Genomic DNA, 23,043 nt, shown 5'->3' with positions numbered 1-23,043 from the left:
ACAAGAAGGAAGAGGAAAGTTCCTAGTAATCTAGATAGCGCCCAAATGAGATGATGGAGCAGAAGGGAGAGGAGGTTTTGCTGAAGGGTGTGGTATTAGATATGTTCAAAAGACTGTAAGTGATGGCATATAAGTGGTGGTAATGAGTAGCTATTAAGACAGGAGGTGAATATGGTTAGAGATACAGGACATCTGATAATGGAGGCCATGATGTGAAGTGTTAGTTAGAGATCCTTTGGGTGAATCAGGAAGGTCACTGCCTAATAGAGTCACTAGTCCTCATGAGATGTCCACTATGCATTGTCAGGAATCTATAAGCCTTAGTTTTAGCAAACTCAAATACAATGTAAGATTTGAATATAACAAAATACAGTTCTCACTTCAAGAACAGAACCTTTTTATCTTCATAAGTTTTTGATGTTACCATATATTTATATTTCAGTCATACAAAAAGCCATCAAGAAAGATATGATGAAAAGCCTTTATGCCCACTACTCAAATGAAGAAATAAACATTACAAATATACTTAAAGATTGTTTGTTCTTCTTCCTTTCCATCTATTCTTAACTCCAACATACTTGCCTCTAACCTGGGTTTGGTGTGTATTATTCCCTTACATGTCCACATAATTGATTTATTTTAAAGTTTTTATTTTGAGATAATTGTAGATTCACATTTAGTTGTAAACAATAACACAAAGAGAACCAGACTCATTAGGAAACTGCAGACTCCACCTACTAAAACTCCGACAACTACTAATCTGTTCTCTATTTCTATAATTCCATTGTCTCAAGAATGTTATATAAATAGAATCATATAGTATGTAAACTTTTGGGACTTTTTTTTTCATTCAGCATAATTATTTGGAGGTTCATCCAGATTTTGTGGGTTATCAATTGTTCCTTTGAATAAACTACAGTTTTTTTTTTAAAGATTTTATTTATTTATTAGAGAGAGAGAGAGAATGAGAGATAGAAAGCAGGAGAGGGAAGATGGTCAGAGGGAGAAGCAGACTTCCTGCTGAGCAGGGAGCCCGATGTGGGACTCGATCCCGGGACTCCAGGATCATGATCTGAGCCGAAGGCAGTCGCTTAACCGACTGAGCCACCCAGGTGCCCCTAAACTACAGTTTGTTTAATCATTCACTCATTGAAGGACATCTAGGTTTTAATTTTTGATTAGTACTAGTAAAGCTGCTATAAACATTCATGTACAGGCTTTTGTGTGAGAGCAAGTTTTGGGTTTTCTCTGGGATAAATGTCCAAGAGTGCAATTGTTGCATTAAATGGTAGTGTCATTTTTAAATTGTTAAGGAAATTTCTAAATTCTTTCCAGAATGGCTTTGCCATTTTACATATCTTACCAGTGATGTATGAGTGATCCAGTTTCTCTGCATCCTTGTGATTTGTGTTGTCACTATTTTTTATTCTAGCCATTCTGACAGGTGTGTAGTCATATCTTATAGTGGTTTTAATTTGCATTTCCCTCAAGACTAGTGATGTTGAGCATCTTTTCACAGACTTGTCATCTGTATATTCTCCTCAGTGCAATGTCATGTCTTTTGCCCGTTTTCTATTTGAATTGTTTGGTCTTTTATTGTTGAATTTTGAGGGTTCTATGTATATTCTAGACACTAATCCTCTGTTGTGTATGTGGCTTGTAAATATCTTCTCTTAGTCTGAAACTTGTCTTTGCATCCTCTCCACATGGTCTTCACAACACAAAAGTTTTTAAATATGATGGAATCCAGCTTATCATTTTTTTTCTTTGGTGGATTATACTTTCAATACAAGATCTAAGAACTTTTTGCCTGGCCCTGAATTTTCTCCTATTTTATTTTTAAGTTTTATAGTTTTACATTTTATACTTAAGTTTGTAGTCCATTTTGACTTAATTTTTGTATGAAGTGTGAGACTTTGTTCTTTTTTTTTTTACCTGTGGGTACCCAATCGACCAGCACCTTTTGTTGAAAAGTCTCCATTGAATTGCTTTGCACCTTTGTCAAAATCAGTTGGGCACATTTGTGTAATTATATTATTGGGTTCTTTGTTCTGTTGATGCAGTTCTCTGTGTCAATATCATACAGTATTAATTACTATAGTTATATAATCAATCTTAAAATCTAGTGGGTTGATTCCTTTCACTTTATTCTTCTTTGTGAAAATTGTGTAGCTATTTCAGTTCCTTTGCATTTCCATATAAATTTTAGAATGATTTTGTCTATATATATTACAAAAAAACTGGGATTTTGATAAGAATTGCATTAAACCTGTTATCAATTCATGGAGAAATGACATCTTTACTATCTTGAGACTTCCAATTCACAGATACAATGTGTCTCTTCATTTATTTATATCATATTTGATTTCTTACATCAACATTTTATAGCTTACAGCATACAAGTACCACACGTTTTGTTATATTTATACATAAATATTTTAATTTTCTTGAAAAATTATAAAAGGTATTATTTTTTAAATTTTTGTGTTCATATAGTCATTGCTTGGATATATAACCCAGCTGATTTTTTTTACATTTATCTTGTATCCTGCAATCTTGCTGAGCTCACTTTGAAGTATTTCATAGATTTCTAGAATAATCTGTAAAGACACTAATGTCATCTGCAAATGGAGACAGTTTTATTTCTTCTTTTCTGATCCGTGTGTCTTCTATGTCTTTCTCCTGCCATATTATACTGGCTAGAACTTCCAGCACTATGTTGAGTCAGAGTTCTGAGAGCAGACATCCTGGCCTTTTTCCATTTCTCAGGGGGAAAACAATTACTCTTTCACCATTAAGTAAATGATTATCGTAGGTTTTTGTATATGTGCATTTTCTTTTTCTTAAATTTAGTTTAAATTCGTCTAATTTACATATAGTGTATTATTAGTTTCTGAAGTAGAGTTCAGGGATTCATCAGTTGTATATAACACCCAGTGCTCATTACATGAAATGCCCTCCTTAATGCCCATCACCCAGTTACCCCATCTCTCCACCCCCTCCCCTCCAGCAACCCTCAGTTTACTACAGTTAAGAGTCTCTTATGCTTTGTCTCCCTCTCTGACTTCATCTTGTTTTATTTTTCCCTTCCTTCCCATGTGATCTTCTGTTTTGTTCCTTAAAGTCCACATATGAGTGAAATCATGTGAAAATTGTCTTTCTCTGTTTGACTTATTTAGCTTAGTATAATACCCTCTAGTTCCATCCACATCATTACAAATGGCAAGATTTCATTTTTTTGATGGCTGAGTAGTATTCCATTGTATACATATACCACTTCTTTATCCATTCATCTATTGATGGACATCTGGGCTTTTTCCATAGTTTGGCTATTGTGGACATTGCTGCTATAAACATGGGGGTGCACGTGTCCCTTTGAATCAGTACATTTGTATCTTTGGGGTAAATACCCAGTAGTGCAATTGCTGGGTTTATGGTAGCTCTACTTTCAACTTTTTGAAGAACCTCCATATTGTTTTCAAAGTGGCTGTATAAGCATGCATTCCTACCAGCAATGTAAGAGGGTTCCCCTTTCTCCTCATCCTCCCCAACATTTGTTGTTTACTGATTTGTCAATTTTAGCCATTTTGACTGGTGTGAGGTGGTCTTTCATTGTCGTTTTGATTTGTATTTCCCTGATGCTGAGTGATGTGGAGCATTCTTTCATGTATTTATTGGCCATTTGTAAGTCTTCTTTAAAGAAATGTCTGTTCATGTCTTCTGCCCATTTCTTAATTGGATTATTTGTTCTTTGGGTGTTGAGTTTGATAAGTTCTTAATAGATTTTGCAAATATCTTTATAGATTCTGTTGAGTTTCATAAGTTCTTTATAGACATTTGCAAATATCTTCTCCCATTCTACAGGTTGTCTTTTGGTTTTGTCAACTCTTTCCTGTGCTGTGCAAAAGATTTATCTTGATGAAATTCCAATAGTTCATTTTTTGCTTTTGTTTCCCTTGCCTTTGGGGAACTGTATAGCAAGATATTGCTGGACCCAAGGTCAAAGAGGTCCTTGCCTATGTTCCCCAGAACTTTCAGCTCTGGGGATGGAGATCAGGGCACTGCTGATTTCATTTTCATTTCAATCCCCCAAAATGGTGCTGAAAGACTTCAGAGAACAAAAGCCACACAGAGCAATCCAGAGCCACTTATACTAAGCCCATGTATGTGTATTAGGTATTTAAACCTAAACCCAGGAGGAGAGGAGAAGTTATAAAGATTAGAGCAGAAATCAATGAACTAGAAACCAAAGAACAGTAGAACAGATCAATGAAACCAGGAGCTGGTTCTGTGAAAGAATTAATAATATTGATAGAACCTGGGCCAGACTTAGCAAAAAGAAAAAGAGAAAGAACCCAAATCAATGCAATCATGAATGAAAGAGGAGATATCATAACGAGCAACAAAGAAATACAAACATTTATAAGAACATATTATGAATGGATGATTTTGTGTCTATATTAATGAGAGGTACTGGTCTGTAGGTTTTTTTTTTTCTTTTTGATTTTGGTACTGTCATTATCTGGTTTTGATATTAAGATAAGCCTCCTAAAAAGTCAGGAAACATGTCCTCCTCTTAGTTTCTAGAAGAGATTGTATGTTGGATAAAATTCTCTAGGAAAAGATTTTAATTCTTTCCTAAAAATTTATGTTTTGGGGTTTAAAATGTATTAATGTAATTCCCTTAATAGTTATATAGGGTTATTCTAATGATCTATTTCATATTAGGTAAGTCATAATAGTTTGTTTTTTGAAGAAATAAAGTAAGATTGAATCTCTTTATTTTAGCCAGCAATAAACATTTGATGTTACCATATATCTTTTTTTTAGACTTATGAAAAGACATTGAAAAAGAGTACTAAAAATCCTTGTACCCACTACTCAGCTCAATAAATAAATATTACAAATATTTAAGGTTAAAGGCTTTGTATATTTCTCTTCCTTTTTTTCTGTTCTCATCTCTATCCTAATTATCAGTACCCTGGCTTTGATATTTATTACTCTCTCTGATGTCCAAGTAATTGCTTTTTAAAGCACTAGTGTGGCTAACCAATATCATATCTAGATTTATACCATTTGACTTAGATGGTGCATGTTGACAAAAATGGTATCAACATGATGTCATTTTGATCTGTTTCCACAGCTCTCCCAGTGTTTACTCAACTACCTCAGGATACAAGTGTAGAGGTTGGCAAGAATATAAACATTTCATGTCATGCTCAAGGAGAACCACAGCCCATAGTTACCTGGAACAAGGTAAGATCTCAACTAAAGGTACAATAGTATTAAAAACACGGACAAATATATTGACCCAATGAAAAGAGGTAGTGATTCTCACATTGGTTTATTACTGTTGTGACTTTTGTTAGCAAGTAATATTTTTTACACTGAAACTTTTTTGTTCACTTTTTAAGTGACTACATCTGATTTTGTTTCAGGGCTTTGGTAAATTTAACCTTTGTCATTTGCTTGGTGATGAAAACTTCATAAGCATAACTAAATTGTTCTAAGGAAAAATTGCTTTGGTTTTATGTAAATTTAAGAGTTTTAGTGGCTAGAAAGAAACAATTTTGAATTAATAACTCAGAAGTGGATTAAAAGTAGGGCATTAGCTGAAACAAGAATGAAAAACTTGGTTTTAAAACAAAGTGACATGAAAAAAGTCCTTCTGTAGGTTTAAAACTTGAGTGACTTTAAAGAAATAATAACTTATTTATCTATTTTACTTCCTTTGGTTCTTTGAGCTATATTCTTTCAATATAATTGCTTCTTTCACTTTAAGTTTTTTTATCAGAATGCAATGATTGGTCTCAGATTCTGATGTTTTTAAAAAATAAATGAAATGGCATACATCAAAATGACAGTTTTTATAGAAAATTTTGACAAAAAGTAAATTTTCACTGTGAAAACTTGCAAAGCCATTTTCCAAAACACTTGGTTTATTTTTGTTGTTGCCATACAGCAACAAGGCCTTAGTTTTGGTGGTTCACTTCTCTTGTGCTGAGCTGAGCATCAGATGCAGTTATGCAGTTCTTTATAAAAAGTAAATGTAGTGGTCTCAAAGTTGAACCTTTAGGCTCAGGTACTCTCAAGTATGAATAGTTTTTATAATTTCTTTCGAGTGTAGTATTATATAATTCAAATATTTTTTACTAAAAATAAGAAGTGTGAAAAATATACATTTTAGTCAGTCTCTAGAGCCTTATTTGACATTATACTAAAGACTGTATCATATAATCATATCAGCAAAATGGCTCAGTTTAACTCTTAAAGGGTAGTTTTTAATCCCAAGTGAATTGATTGAGGGCTGACTATATGCCAGAAGTTTTGTGTATGTTATCACATTTAATCTTTATAATAATCCTCTGCTATTCACAAGGTCAAAATGAATGTGAATTAGGCTACTCCCAAAATAAGCAGATAAAGAATTTATTGGAAAGCTAGCTGATAACTCAGAGACTCTAAGCAAAAACTATAGAACAGTAGAGTTAGTTTAAGAGTTCTGGTAATACGTAAGGAGAGCAGATAAGAAGGGAGTGCTTTTGCAAAGAAGATGAAATTATGGATCAGCAAGAGGAAGTGGAGGGAGGTAGTCCTAAAGGAAAGACACCATGGGCCTTACTGCTTGTGCACCTGGTCACTTCTCAGCCTTCTCTATGTCCAGTCTTTTTTCATCTGCCCTCCACCTGGTAGATCCTGTTAGTTCATCTCATCTCCTCCCCTGAGTTACCAGCAGCCCATCACTTTGGACTTCCTTTCTAGTAGTGGTCAAAGACAACTGTGAGAATCTGAAGACCTATGAAGCACTTTTTTCACTCTGAATCTTTCTGGTTACATTCTGGCCTACTAGTCATCACAGGGGTATGAGTTCTTTTGAAACAGCAGCTCTCATCCTCAGTTTCCTCTGAGTATTTTGGCGAGGGGAAGGAGAGAAGAATCTCTACCCCTACCCCACTCAAACGCAGTCCTAGAAAGCCAATTTCTTTTCCTTTTTAAAAATTAATAGCATAATAATGAAAAGTATGTAAATCCATACTAATTATAACAATACATTTTAATAATATTTCATATGAAATGTAGTCATCTTATCTTCTTAAGGTATAATTTTAATTGAGAAACACTGATATATAAAGCTTTACAGGTACATAAAACTTATGAGTACATACAACGAAGAAATAGAAGAGGAATCAGAAGTATGAAAATATTTTGATGCTTTTAGTTGGTAGATTTATGAAAATTTTTCTTCTTTCCAAATTTTATTTTTATTGTTGTTGTCAGAATCCTTTTCTAGAAGTAAGAAAATATGAATAAACTATTTATTCATTCTTTGAATGATGATTTTAAAATAATTATATTAAATAATTACATAATTGAATTTTGAGTATCATATTTATTTTAAGAGAGAAAGATAAACCATACTTCCTAGAAAGTACTTTCTCTCTCTCTCTCATTTCTTCTCTTCATTAGATTCATAAAATACCTTATCTAATGCTTGACACAGTAGGTGCTCAGTAGATATTTGTTGAACTAATCAAACTATATCAAACAAGATGTAAGATGCTATTTTTTAAGGAATCATATTTTCTTCCAGTGACAATTCTTTTCACTCCCTAGGCAGGTGTTCAGATTACTGAAAGTGGTAAATTCCATGTCAGTGGTGAAGGCATGCTAACCATTTATGATGCAGGGCAAGCTGACCAAGGAAGATATGAATGTGTGGCTCGGAATTCATTTGGCCTTGTTGTGGCCAACATGTTTCTCACAGTTGTAGGTAAGTATGGCTCCTCATGCAATCTAAACAAATGTCTTTGACAGCTACTCCTCATCCTAACTGATTTGTCTCACTACCCAAGTTCCCTTATATGTTTTTTTCTAGTCAAATCAAACTTATTTTAATTTTTTAAATCTAAGTTTTAAGTGTAAACTACATTAATGGGTATCAAACACCAAAACTATCAATGCCAAAGGTGAACAAAAATAGGAGGGATTCACAAATGTATACCACGTTTTCTTAGGAAATGAAAATTATAGCATGTAAGATACATTCATAGCTAAATAAAGTGGAGTCAAAGATTTAAGGATAAATGGAATTTAACATGTATGAGTTACTCTGACCTGGTGTATTTAGTTCTACAGTAAAATTAAAAATCAATCAATCAAACTTCTAGGTAAGATTTGCCACTGTAAGAACAAATATCTCAATATTTTGGAACATTTATAATTGGTCAATGTATTTGGCATTGTTTTACATTTTGTCATCTGGCTGGTTATTTATCTGTAGCCCTCTGCTAGTTGTTTATAAATAGTGACTGCTTAAAAAAAATGGTCATAGTTTTACAAAAAATAAAATCCTTTTTTTTTTTCTTCAATCAATTGGTTTGTATTGGAAGTGAGGGAGTCTATTTGTGGGCAGACTCGAGTGGAAACCTCAGCTGTGGGTATGGGAATGGGGACTGGCTGTGATAATGGACTGGCATGTTCTCCACATGCGGAAAGAATTCAAGAAAAGCACAGCATGTGGGGACATGTGAATTGACGTCGGGTTGCTTTTTTTGTGGATGGGTTTAAGAGTTTCTGCCTTATTGACAATCAGCAGTTGAAGTAAATGAGTTCAGCTACAAGCATATGGAGTACTATTTTGGGCTTTGCCTGCTTTTTGGTTTCCTTAGAAATGGGCAGATTTCAAAAATAGGGTTTTACAGATTTTTTTTTCCTTTTAGTTTTTCCAGCTCTTACGGGTCTCTAAATCTATTGGGTAACTCTTCTCATTATAAATACAGGCCTGGATAAAAATAGATTTATTTAATTGAATCACATCCTTAAAGATGTCACTGTCTTTCTATCATGTAGTACAATAGTTTCATATTCTTACCCTTGAAAACTCTCCTGAGAAATCAAACTTCCAAATACTCATTTGTTTGGTTATTTTATATAAAGTATATATTTTCATTAATGGTGCATAAGTCTTCACATTTTTATTATACTGTATGGTAAAAAGTATTCTCTGTAGAATATTAGTCTTAAAATTATAACAATGTATCTAGTAACTAGCGAATATTTATTCTAGGAGAGTCAGAAATTCTTTATCACATAGAATTTCTTAAAGTTACGAAATCTTAGCCTTACTTGGTATTTGCTATGAGTTCATGTTTTTCCTGATTTAGAATCTGTAACAGTTGTGTTTCTTTTTATAAATTTATAGAGATCCTTTTCTACTGCTTAACTATTTATGAGATCTATGAGAAAATATTCTTGAGCATTTTGGAAAAAAACTTATTATAAAATTTAAATTACTATTTTTTAGGTTCTAGAGATGCTAGAAATCTTTACCATTAAACAAACACATACACGAACAAATATTCTCTTTCTGCCTCTTATTCTTTCAGTTTGTCTGTTTTGCTCTGCCACATACACACAAACACTATAATCACAGTGGTCAGTATTTTAGAACCTCCAACATAAGATTTTCATTGTGGTAGACTGAAATTTAACTAACCATTTTATATATACACATTAAAAGTAAAACATTTAGATTAAGATGTATTAATCACTCTATTTACCAGATTTTAAAACAGTGATAAGTAGCATTTACCAATATTCTGCTCTATTGTATAAAAAGCAGAAAGTCAGGCTGTAGAGATAAAATAGTACAAAAGAAGTTCTTCAGTCAAGAAAAAAATTATGTTTTTTTCTCTTGAGACATTTTTATAACAATATAAGGGGAAATCAATTTATATTTGTGTCTCATACCAAATAAATTTTATGATATTAGACATATTTTTATAAAAAGAAGAAAAAGTATGAAGATATAAATTTTGAAATTTTGAATAAATTTAAGATTAAATGTTTGTGTGTGTGTTCACACAACTCAATTTGCAGAATAGGAGGAAATGTGTCAACATAAAATATCACTTATGGAACATTTTATGACTTAGACCCTTTCATTCACCAGTCATCCTAATTAAAGGGAAAAGACCATGCATTATAGGAGGATTTTCCAATTTTAATGCCCTAATTGAGCAGTGATGGAATGTTGTATCTCCGCTCATTGTATAAGAAGTGATACAAAGAGGATCATGCTTTGTGAGTTTCTATTCTGTATTGGGAATACAACCATACAAAGTAATCTAAAAGAATAAAAATACATAGTAACAATTTAAGCAAAATCTGGGCATTATATATATAAACCATGCATTTGAATGAGTGATGTTCAAAGTAAGGTATTTATAATAGCAAAAGATAAAAGGGTTCCCACAAGTTGTGATTTTTAAGGAGTTTTTTTTTATAGATGTAATAGATTTTAATAGTTTTAATAAATTTTTAAAAACCTGTAAGGCTGATATAGTGTTTATTGGGAACCTATCCTTTGGTTTAGGGTGTCCTCAAAGTATTTTGTATTGGCAAATATTACTCACATCAGCATACTTCTTTCTCTGGATGATATTTGGCATATGAAAACTACACATATTACTTTAGACCCCAAAAAACCTCACAATTTTTGTTCAAAACATAATTTATTTTAACACCTCCTATATATATTGATGTGCTGTTAAGTGCTGTCAAGTTCATCATTCACAGTATATTCTTATGACTCATTTCTTGCTTGTGAAAATGGCTCAGTCTGATGACACAAGACATTTATATTGAATATTAACAGTTTGAGATAGTGGGAAAAACCCTCGGTTAATTCATTAAACTTACCTTTATTGATCTCAGTCACTTTGGATGCCTTACCCATAACTGAAATTAATTTTCTCATTTCCTAAAAATGTGGAACTGGACACTCTCAAGAGTCCTTCTTGGCATAGAAATTCTGTTTCTACAATAGAATTCAAATGTGCAACAATAGTCAGGAAGTAGTTTAGAGCATGTCTACATGATAGAGTGTTTACCAGTGAGACACTGGAATAATATGTGGATTGGTAAAAGTTAAACAGTGACACAGCATGGATTAAATGAAAATTTTGGAGCACAAATACCACATATATACTGTTTGTAATGATATAAAGAAATCAATCCAAACAATGTTGTCTCCTTTGAAATTCTGAGTTGAGTATCTAATTGTTGTGTTGGACGTTTCATTTTGGATGACCCACAGGCTTTCCAATTCCATGTGTTAAAAACTGATCGAATGTATGCTAAATTGAATTCCTCATTTTCACCTCAAGACCTGTAACCTCCTGTGTCACTCCTTTAATACAGTCCATATTCTATAAGGAGGAAGGCAGAACTTCTGATTTTTTTTCTCCTCCCTCCTCCTTCTTTACCCTAACTACCACGTCTTACCAGTTTTTCCTGCAAATATTGCTTCTTTTCCATTTCTCAATATGACCTCCTCTTTCATAGTTCATTCTTTGGTCATTTAGACTTCTGCAATAACTTTCTAAATGGTATTTCCACTTACAATATTCTTTACTTTGACTATATCTTCAACCTGATAAATTATAAATGAGAATTAAGATTACATTAGTTGACTTTAAGTTAATGAGACTTTTCCTATTACATTAAGTAAATGACCTGTATTAAACTGATACTAATATTACTACTAAAAAAAATTTGTTGGGCATTTACCATGTGTTCCAAGTGTTATTTATCAATTAACTTATTTGATTCTTTTGGGATCTAGTTATTTTTTTGAAATTCTGAATGAATAACTCACTGATTTTTTGACAATATTCAACCGTGCTAAGATTAAGTTATTGCTTTAATTATGTCATATAAATTCTTATTATACTTTTAATATTCTTAAAAATTAACTAAATAATATGGATATGCTCAATTATTTTTCTTATGTGAGTTTTTAATATCCATGATTATTTTTATTAGCGTTTTTTTTTTCTTTACCTTAAACTTCTTAAACCATCATCTGGAGAAGATTAAATATGTTGAAGATTATCGACTCTAAGTGAAAATATTTCTTTGTCTATAATATTCAACATGATAGAATTCTCACACACCAAAGATCTATAGAAAAAACATGAGTTATTTTTCATTGAAATCTTACTGAGAGTTCAATTCTTGCTTTAAGAAATCTCCATAAGGATGTGATAATATTTACTTCATTTTAATGTTTCACATTAAAGCAAGGTGGCTGAAGAGATAGGCATTTCTTACCTTTCTGAAGATGACAAATTACTAACAGAGTTGAATCCCATTCGAATCAGTGTTGTAAAAAAAGGAAATATTTCACATAGCTTTACTAGATTTTTGGAATGCTTTAGTTCCCTAAATAATACTGTTATAATTTCTGGAAGCTTTGCTTAAGGATAATTACCTACTCTTCTGCAATGGACAGTATCATGTGGACACTGTATAACATTTTTATTGTCCTGGAAGTTTCTGTAATGCCATTTGTATGAGATCATTCCTAACTTCAAGGTCTGTTTGATACTTTTAATCATGGAATTGATTTTCAAAGCAATACAGGGTAGACAAGCTGGCGATGACTTTGTTGAATCATCCATTCTTGATGCTGTACAGAGGGTTGACAGTGCAATTAACTCCACACGAAGACATTTGTTTTCACAGTAAGAATTTATTTTATTTTGATTACAAAATTGTTTTCACTTCAGTCCTACTTGGTTTTTATAATCTCCATAAATCACAGCAGGCATCGTGCATAAGATTGCCAAAAGCGGGTGTTTTCTTTAGTCTGTGTGCGTGTTATCACCCTCTGGGCTACCCACTATTGCCAGCTCAGTCTCAAAGAGAATGAAACTTGCTCCCCACAGAATCTAAATGGCATAAATTTACATCACAGATCCACTCTATGTGGTTCTATGATAGGTATCAGGTAATGGGCTCTCTTAGGTCAGCATCCACCAGGGTCAGACCCAGTGCTCCTGCCAATCCAGGAATTGAGAGTGATTGTCAAGTTGAACACATCTGGCCATAAACTGATAGCTCACGGATGAAAGTTTTGTTTAGGATATGTAGTACTTTGGTTATTTTTATTTGAACCAGAACATCTTTAGAGTAGTGAAGACTTCAGGTTCTATAAAGTCCCCATCAGTCCTGATGGAGGTACAAGGGATGCAGTTTTGCATCACCTGAACATATTAATGAAAACATGGCTGTTGTCTTTAAAGTCAAATAAAGTATATACCCAGTCTTTGCAGCTGTCGGTCTAAAAGGAATACCTTATAATACCATAATCAAGTACAGCTCTGCTCCTTGCATACCACAACAGCATGTCTCACTGATCGTGGACTTGTGTTCTAGAGCCATACAGCTTATTTATATCTTTATAGTGATTCCTCACTTCATCACTTCCTATCTGGGTGACCTTGGGCAAGTAACTAAGCATCTTAGTACCTCACACTTCTTGCCTGTAAAATGGGGATAGCAATAGAATCTGTTTCATGGACATACTTGCTAGGAAGATCGAATAAGTTAGTACAGATAGTGTCTCAACAGTGTCTGCTACATGGAAAGGGCTTAATTAAAGTAAGCTATTAATATCATTACTATTCTATGATCTAAAGTTATTACAATATCTGATGTAGAGGACCAGACATGCCTTCGTTGACCAAAATCTCTAAAACAGTTTCACATTCTCAGTGACTAATATTCTTTTATCTTAATTAGTTCAGTTTTTCAATGTGTATGCTGGTTGCTAGGCTTGGTACATGGAATATAAAGATGTATAAGGCAGCATCTCATCCCTGACACAGTCTTTCTGTAGCAGAAGAGACAATATGTCAACAATTAAAGTACATCTTGTTGTGTATGTAATAGATGTATATGAGCATACAGACGTAATTGAGAAGGTGGTAGCTTGTCAGAGTTACCAGGGAGAGTTTCTGGGGAGAACAATGCCTGAGCAGGGTTTTAAACGTGAGTGGGAATTTCCAGCATCTTCCAGGCAGTTACATTTGAGGAAAGAAAAGACAGACAGTGCCAATGTCCAGAAACTGAGTGTCTTGCATGCTGTTTCAGAGGGTTTACTGAGCCCCCTCAGACCTATGTGTGGACCCCACAAGTTTATAACTTTCACCATAAATGTTACCTTTTATAGAAAACTGTTCTTTGAATCATTGATTCATTAAAAATATATCTTTTGAGTTCAGCACAGGCACTGGCATTTGGGATTCACTCATTAATAAAGTAGGAAAAGAACTCTCAGCTCCCCCTGTGAAGCTTATTTTCTGGTGGTGAAACTTTTCTTCTTCTTGATTGTTTGGGAAATGTATTCTTAAATGCACAGTGAGATTCATGGATTCTGCAGTTTTGCCTTGTGAACAGTAATGTCTTTTGTCATTTGCAGGAAACCTCGCACCCCTAGTGATCTGCTGGCTCAGTTTCGTTATCCGTATGACCCATTTACTGTGGAGACAGCAAGAGCTGGAGAGGTTTTTGAGCACACACTTTTGCTCATCCAGGAACACGTGAAGCAGGGGCTCACTGTGGATTTGGAGGGCAGAGGTCAGCTTCTAGGGCGCATTCTGTTCTCAGCCTACTGTCAGTAGCAAAACTGATCACCCCTCAGTTTTTAATCTCCAAAACTCCATGTGATGTAGAAATTAATTTACCACTTTACCAAATGAATGCAGATGTTTCTCGTAAGAACTATAATTCAGAAGAAAGGATGATAAATGTATATTCAAACTTGTCAACTTCTAGCAGCTATCTATGTCAAGTAAATCTAGGGGGCCCATTTTAGATGGACGTTTTGAATCCAAAAGATATTCCTCTTTCCTATGAAAAAGGCTTTACTCCTAGGGTAGTGTTCCTCTCCTTGTTATTGGAATCACCTAAACCATTCAGTGAATTTATTTGAATTCCTTACTCCACCTATAACATACGTATCCCTCCCAGATCTATTTTATTGTTGTTGCTATACTGAAGGTCTCATGTACTTTTTCCAAAACCAGACATTTATTTAGTAAATGTCAAATGAGAATGATTTAGAAATCTTTCAGATTTTCTAAGTCTTTCTCTTTAAAGTGAAGTAAAAATTTGATCCTTTGCTATACACTATTTGTTCTGTGAGCACAACAGCAACTTCTAGAGGTTTACCCTTTCTTTACTCGCCTTCAGAAAATAAACCCCCGCCCCCCCCAAAAGAAAATAAATCAAGATACAGTGCACAAGCCCCTTTCTGTGCATGGCTCACCCTTTAGGTGCCCTATACAATTACTCAAAAAGCTCTATTTAATAGCTCCTAATGATCCATTATGTCGGGTTTCAGAGTTTCCTTAACTAAAATATCCAAGTGAAATTTCCATAGGGTCCATATTAGCGCTTGAATCAAATTTCATTCCGAGTCTTACTAAGGATGAGTTAGCTGTGGTCAGGTCTGCAAAAAGCCCAGCTCCAGGTCAGGACAAAGGGCCTTTGAGTTCTCTTCTCACACATATCTATTGGAAGAAACAATTTTCAATAATAACTTAATCTAAATTCATAACTAGAGAATAAGCAATGAATATCTACAGGGATTTAACTTTGCTAAAATATGCATCCGTTGTTTTTGGTGTTCATTACCAAACTGAGTATTCTCATCTAAAATATTCGAGACTTTTAACAAAATTTTCTCAAGAAAAAAAAATTATGTTGTTCTACCTCTCTTTTATTATTTGTAAAGTTAAAGGCCTTTATTTATTTATTTTTCCCTCCAGGATCAGTTTGCCCTAAAAGTGAACCCAGGATCCATGTATTTATATACAGAAAGATTATTGTATCTATCCAAGATTAAGATATCTCAGGGTCCAGCCAGACAGAGACCAGCTTACACAGATAAAGGACAAATGGTCCTGGTATTATTAGCCAGTTTCTGATGATTAAGTGGGGATAATAACTCTTAGCAAGCAGGACTTAGTGAAGAGTTTCTGCAGATTTAGGACTATGCTGCAATTTTAAGCTCTGCTAAAAGAGCAGCTCCAAAACACCTCCAGGTTGTATTGCACATTCCCTGGGGGATGACAGCTTGTGGTAGTTTACAAGTTACTGCTTAATCCATTCATATCAACTATCACGCAGGTTAATATTCACACAACCACACTAGCACATCTTAGACCCTGTCTTCTAGGAGCATAAAACCTGAAAGAAAGAATTCTGAAATGGGAAAAAAAAATATTACAATCTTGTGATGAGGACTTACCAAATCCTTACCAACATTATATTGGTAAAGTCACAGAACTAAGAGCTTGATGGGAACTGGGACATTTCTCTCCTTTTCTGTTCATTCTAGCAATTTGTCATTGCTCATAAGAGAAGCATCACTAAGTACCACCCCCTTTTAATTAGAACTTTCAACTTTGTCCTAATGAAATGTGGTGGATGTAGGAAAGATTTCTGCCCGCCTAGAGTGGCCCATCCCTACGGCACCTGGGCTTGAGGTTCCCCCTCTCACTCTACCTCAAGGACAGCTCTCTTCATTGCCCTTGCTGTTCTGTGTTTCAGAGTTCCTATACAATGACTTGGTGTCCCCACACTACCTCAGCCTCATAGCCAATTTATCTGGATGTACAGCCCACAGGCAGGTGCCCAACTGCTCTGACATGTGTTTCCATCAGAAGTATCGAGCCCAGGACGGAACGTGCAACAACCTGCAGCACCCCATGTGGGGTGCATCCCTGACCGCCTTTGAGCGCATCCTGAAACCTGCCTACGAGAACGGCTTCAACCTGCCACGTGGGGTCAGCCGTGAGGCCCTGTCAGGCCGGTATCCCCTCCCACCACCCAGGCTGGTCTCCACAGAGCTGGCAGCCATGGCCACAGTCACTCGTGACCATAGATACACACACATGCTCATGCAGTGGGGCCAATTTTTAGACCACGATCTAGACCACACAGTGCCTGCGTTGAGCATGTCTCGCTTCTCTGATGGGCAGCCGTGCATCTCGGTATGTACGAATGATCCTCCTTGCTTCCCCATCATCATTCCTGACACTGACCCCCGAGGGACCCGAGCACCGTGCATGTTCTTTGCACGCTCCAGCCCCGTGTGTGGCAGTGGCATGACCTCCTTAGTGATGAATTCAGTCTACACGAGAGAACAGATTAACCAACTCACAGCCTATATAGATGCCTCTAATGTCTATGGGAGCTCGGAGCGGGAATCCCAAATTCTCCGAGACTACTCAGAACCTCGGGGACTCCTGAGGACAGGCTTGCTGTGGGTGCGGTCGGGAAAGCCCTTACTGCCCTTTGCTGCGGGCCCACCCACTGAGTGCACAGGGTGGGAGCAGGGTAGCCGCAGCCCCTGTTTCCTGGCCGGGGACCACAGGGCCAATGAGCAGCTGGCCCTCACAGCCATGCACACGTTGTGGTTTCGGGAACACAACAGGGTCGCCACGGAGCTGTCTGCCCTGAACCCCCACTGGGACGGAGACACCCTTTATCATGAAGCCAGGAAGATTGTGGGTGCTCAGCTGCAGCACATCACCTACAGCCACTGGCTGCCCAAGATTCTGGGGGAACCTGGCATGAAGATGCTGCGGGATTACCAGGGCTACAACCCCAATGTGAATGCAGGGATCATTAACTCTTTTGCTACTGCAGCCTTCAGATTTGGTCACACGTTAATCAATCCTATTCTTTATCGACTAAATGACACCTTCGGAGAAATCCCTGAAGGCCACCTTCCACTCCATAAAGCTTTCTTTTCACCCTCCAGAATAATCGAGGAAGGTGGGATAGATCCACTCCTTCGGGGGCTATTTGGTGTGGCTGCTAAATTGCGGGTACCCTCCCAACTGCTCAGTTTAGAGCTGACTGAGAAGCTGTTCTCCACCGCCCACTCTGTGGCCCTGGATTTGGCTGCCACCAACATTCAAAGGGGGCGAGACCACGGGATCCCTCCCTATGCTGACTTCAGAGTTTTCTGCAATTTGACTTCTGTTGAAAATTTTGAGGATCTTCAAAACGAGATTAAAGATTCAGAGATTCGACAAAAACTGAAAAAGTAAGTGTGCAAATGTTGCTTAGATTTATATATTTCTTGGTCAGAGGGAGAAGTGTTAAAGGACATTTTGTGTGGCTGGATTTGGTTGCCTGGGGATGTTATTGCAGAGCCTTTAATAATTGTTATCTTGGGAGAAGCCAAATATTAAAGGAAGGATTTCTAGAGACCAAGCAGTAAACGCCTTTGTCCACCCACTTCCTTTGTAAATGTAAATGTTGCTCCCTCCTTGGTAGTACTTGCTAGTACATCTCAACTAAGAGAGGTTGGCATGTCTCCTGCATTCCTGCTCTGTGGTAATCCAATCAAGGCCTTTTTATTGATATGATAATGTCACAAGTTGGCTTTCTTAGGCAGAGCAAAGTAGTGAAATGAAAATAGAAATTAGTTTTTGTCAAAAGAACAAATAATTCTAAATTTATCATCAGAATGTTGAGTTGAGGCTTATTCACTACATCATTAGTGCCTTTCAGTAAAGTATTAATATTATGTTCTCTATAGGTGAGATTCAAATTTCCTTTTAACTTACAAGTAATGGATATTTCCAGGAAACAACACTAACTGCTCTTCATGCTCACCACCCTTCATCCTCCAAAATAGTTAAAAATAATTAAAGAAATGTTTTATTAAGAAGTTTTGTCTATAGTTGGCTAAATATTGAAGACTAACATGTTTACTAATAGTTTATGGTATATTAATGTGAAATCTTTCAGAGAAGCTTAAAATTGCAAATTATGGAGCTAATTGTCAACATTAGGCCTTTATTTTGTAATACTAAGGGTATGAATGTTTTTATACGACTAGAATTTGTTTCATAATGTAGAATATTAGACTAAGTAAATGTATAATATATGTAGAACAAGTCAGAGTATCATGCAGATTGAATTTGCAAGAACATTAACTTTGGCTTCATAGAGACCTGGTTTAAATCTCCGTTCCACCACCTATTAGTACTGAGAGCTTGTGAAAAGTATTTAAACAGTTTTAAATCTCAGAATATCTATAAAATGAAAAAAAAAAACATTGCCTCCTTAGAGATGTTCAAAGATGAAATTATATAGAACGTATCAAATACCTAGTTCTGTTCTGGTGCATCATAGGTAATCAGTAAGTGTTACCTGTGGATAGATTTATTATAATATTATCATTTCAGTTGTCAGCATCATTATTAGATTGCACGTATGCTCTGATCCAGCCCTGTGCTAGGCACTGAGACCCAAGATGAAGGAAATAGCATTCTGGAGAGCCAGACAGCATGCAAGGAAGGCAGGGGGCTGGTGGAAATCTGTGTGGAATGGGCTGTCACAGAGATGGGAATTGAATGTTATGGGAACACAGAGCTGAGAAATGGGAGGTACGAATAAGAGTCACAGCAAGCTACTGATAAAAGATGCCGTTTGATCTGCTTTTGGAATTTTCTGAGTGTGATAGTTGAATGAAGTGGGAACAGCAGGCAGTATCCCAGGGAGAGGGAAGGAAGCAGGAAGGTGTGGGGCTACATGGCATGAGGGGGTAGAAAGGTGACAAGGGGAAGCTTTTAAAGGGCCCTGCATGCCATGCAAGGGAGTTTGATCATCCTGTGTTTAAAGCAGGAGAGTGACTCTAGGAGAGACCTCCCTGTGAAACGCTAACCTGCACAAGATGTCCTGGGAGAAGGAGAGGCTAGCAGCAAGGAATCCCATGGTTTCAGGAATACTCCAGGTGAAGCAAGAAGGCAGTGTAGATAGGCTCTTGGCAGTCTGTGCAACACTATCATTATTTTAAATGTTTCCTGTAAGCACAGTGTCTACATTGAATAAACCTGGGGGCGAGTCTGGCTTTGCAGTTTGTTGGGGTCCCACTTCTCAATTCGCAGCTAATTTGTAAATTCACCACCAATTATAGAGTAGCAGAAATGTGTCCTTTTAAAATGTCCCCATCACAAAGTCCTCCTGAGTCCTCTGGCTCTCATGTGTGATGCAGCAGGCTGCTTGTCATCACCACACACAGCATTAGGCTGGAACATGGATGCGGACCATCTGCTGCAGGACACGTCCTCCCAGTGGCCAGTGTGAGGCGTGACTGGCCTCCCGGATGGACAGTGGCCCATACACTGCACATTGAGTGTTCACACGCCTGGCTTTCTGTGTGCTCCTTTCAGGCATTTGGAATGTTAACTCTGCATCTTCTGAAACCTCAACAAGGAGTCTTTATCTTTGCTTTGGGGAATGTTTGAACTGCAAGAACTTTGTGCAGCCTGGTGCGTGGCCTCTGCATGAGGAGAGCGGGACTGACCAGCATGAGTGGGTGCGGGGAGGCCAGGAAGCCGAGCTACCCTACTTTCTTCTTAGGCTGCCAGGTGTCTGACTTTGCAGTGGCATTCATACTGAATTTGTAAAATAGCAACCATAGACTCATTCAACCGTGAGCACAAAATAGATAAGTTGGAGTTGTGTTTACAGTCTCCATCTTCAAATCTATAGATTGCAGTTTGTCAGGAGCTGATTTCACTAAGGAGGGTGGCATGGCTTTAAATATGCCGATTTATAAGTTATTTCTTTACCCTCTCCTGTTATTTGTTATTTCTTCTCCTTTTGTGTTATTTTGCAAGTGTGGTTTTAAGTTTGTTTCTAAACCACTCCAGTCAAAACTGGAAACAAGTAGAGCATATCATTAAATCAACAAAATAAATACTGCCCTGGAACATTAAAAACTCCGTATTTTAGATTATTAGGACCCCTTAAGAATTGGCTAAAGCACATCTTAACTTCACACATTTGAACACACATAAAGTCCTGTAACTTGAGCTTTGGGGCCGCAAGGGTGAGGTGGGGGCGGGGGTTGCAAAGTCTGCGTTCTGGTTTTGTCATTGCTGCTTTGATACAGATCTGCTGATTAGAATTCATAAGCTTATGCCCAGGCTTAATTTTTTATGTTTGTATAAGATTGTTCTGAAAGGGGAATAGGAATTTTCCAGGGAAGTGATGGTATGAATGCAGATTCCTTGTACGTGTTTCTATCATTCCCCCGTAGTTATAGTTATGTAACATGCAACTAATTGGTATTGATGTTTGACTCTCCCTTTGACAACCTTTCCCAAAACAGTGAATTTGGTTTTCATAGGAATAAGTACTCTCCTCTTTTACACAAAGGGCTCATTATTTTATATAACATTTAATTAAATTACATAATCCAAATCACAAGTATGACTGTGATAAGCAAGTTGGTAAACTCCGCCAACTCCCTGCTGGCAGCTCAACAGACAGCAGCTGCAACTTGGACAGGAGCCCCTAACCCCAGGGTCATTAACTGTCATCTCGGTGGGTTGGAAAGTGAGGATTCTTAGGGAATAAGAGGTTGTTTAAAATAGCTGATACCTGCTGTAAGTAATGGGGGGATGGAGAGGTGGTGTCAGGAGGCCCAGGTTCCTTCTCTCTGTTTGGACAAATTGAGTTGTGCAATCTTGGACGACTTTAGATTAGTTTTTGTTCTCTCACCTGTGAAGTGAGGCTGTTTCACTAAAAAGTCCTTGAGGTCCTTCTAGATCTAAGATCATATATTTTTTTCAGTTAACGACTATGTGATATAATAAAATGATAATTCAGAAGGTGCTCTTTAATTAATAGTTTTAATTCACACATGGTATCTTCATATTCCAGAATATATCCCCTCATCTTTATGTGTCATCAGGTGTACAAAGTTAATGATTTTTCTTCACTTCAGTTAATTTTGAAGGCTTGTGTCAGTTTACCACCCTGGAGTAAAATCTGATTTTCCTTGTACCTTCACATTGGATCTTTTCGGTAGCTTTAAAAAGCCAGAACACCATGTGGAAACCATGCTACAACTTTTCTCTTGAATGACCAACAGTTTTGCCATAAGGAATACCTGGTCTGTCACAAGAAAGCCACATTGGGACATTGTTTTAGTCAGCTTTCAGTTCATTTCAGTAAGATTGGTAAGATACTTTGGATTCTCCTCAAGGAGCTCAGGGCCTGGGACGTGGGGGACTCACAAGCCACATAACCCTGTCATGTCACATATGGAGCAGTGGGAGCTAGGAAATCAGGACAGATTCCTTCAGGAAGGTGGTATCAAATTCCGTCCTCCATATTGTTTTCCACAGCAGCTGCATCAATTTACATTCCCATCAACAGTGTGCCAGGGTTCCTTTTTCTCCATATCCTCACCAACACTTATTATTTCTTGTCTTTTTGATGCGACCCATTCTGACAGGTGTGAGGTGATATCTCATTGTGGTTTTGGTTTGCATTTCCCTGATGATGAGTGGTGTTGAGCATACAAACCGGCAAACCACTCTTAAACAGAGAACAAACTAATGGTTGCCAGAGGGGAGGGAGCCGGCAGGATGGGTAAAATAAGGAAAGGAGATTAAGAAGTACAAACTGCCAGTCATAAAATAAATAAGTCATGGAGAATGAAAAGTACAGTGTGGGGAATATAGTCAATGATATTGTAATAACGTTGTTTGGTGACTTATCCTGGTGAACACTGGGGAATGTGAAGAATCGCTAAATCACTTTGCTGTACACCTGAAACGAATATAACATTGCATGTTAACTATACTTAAAAACAAAACAAAACAGAACAAAAATAACTCAGTCTTAACAGAGGAGTGGCGATTATCCGTGAGAGACTGTCATCTGAGAGGGCAGACCGAGGTCATTCGAGATATAAGAAATATGGAGAGAAGACCTGGCAGGCAGGCACCAGAGCTAGGGCAATAAGCAGGAGAAACTGGAAGCCCTTGGTTTTGCGGGCTTGTAGAACGCCCTGCATGGAAGCATCTACTCCTAGAATTAGCATCTGACCTATCCCACTCCAAAGATATTAAGACTTATGGGTGAAATGGACCCTTTGTTCCTAAGTGAAATTGTAGACAGAGCCCAGATAGATAAAAAGGAGATCAACAGGAGTTCTAGAAGAAGCAAACAGGAGCAGTGCCAAACCCTTTGACTTCCATTGTGCTCGCTTCACTTCTCTTGGACCCAAAGACCTACAGCCTTTGCTAGGATTGTGAAATGCACAGGCTTCTTACTTCCTTCAGTACCAAGAGCTGCAGGAATTTCTTTCTTTCTTTTTCCCCTTCCTTCTTTCCTTCCTTCCTTCCTTCCTTCCTTCCTTCCTTCCTTCCTTCCTTC

The 23,043-nt window shown here is 36.8% G+C and overlaps 1 protein-coding gene across 3 annotated transcripts in view; it reads left to right on the top strand.

The window, feature by feature from the left end:
• PXDNL (peroxidasin like) overlaps nt 1–23,043 on the top strand; it is a 502,908-nt gene that overhangs the window by 401,554 nt on the left and 78,311 nt on the right. For all 3 annotated transcript variants that reach the window (XR_012378199.1, XR_012378200.1, XM_025870586.2), the window contains exons 13-17: nt 5,144–5,256; nt 7,615–7,771; nt 12,419–12,527; nt 14,267–14,424; nt 16,402–17,905. Coding sequence is in view for 1 of the 3 variants with exons in the window: in XM_025870586.2 (XP_025726371.2) it covers nt 5,144–5,256; nt 7,615–7,771; nt 12,419–12,527; nt 14,267–14,424; nt 16,402–17,905 (2,041 nt within the window). In the remaining 2 variants the exon portion in view is untranslated. The remainder of the gene's footprint in view (nt 1–5,143; nt 5,257–7,614; nt 7,772–12,418; nt 12,528–14,266; nt 14,425–16,401; nt 17,906–23,043) is intronic.

This window comes from Callorhinus ursinus, unplaced genomic scaffold (assembly GCF_003265705.2).
Source record: "Callorhinus ursinus isolate GAN/ISIS: 27379988/994484 unplaced genomic scaffold, GSC_fseal_2.0 scaffold5, whole genome shotgun sequence".
Lineage (NCBI taxonomy): Eukaryota > Metazoa > Chordata > Mammalia > Carnivora > Otariidae > Callorhinus > Callorhinus ursinus.
The sequence above is the reverse complement of the archived record's forward strand: the minus strand, read 5'-3'. Positions and strand labels throughout refer to the sequence as shown.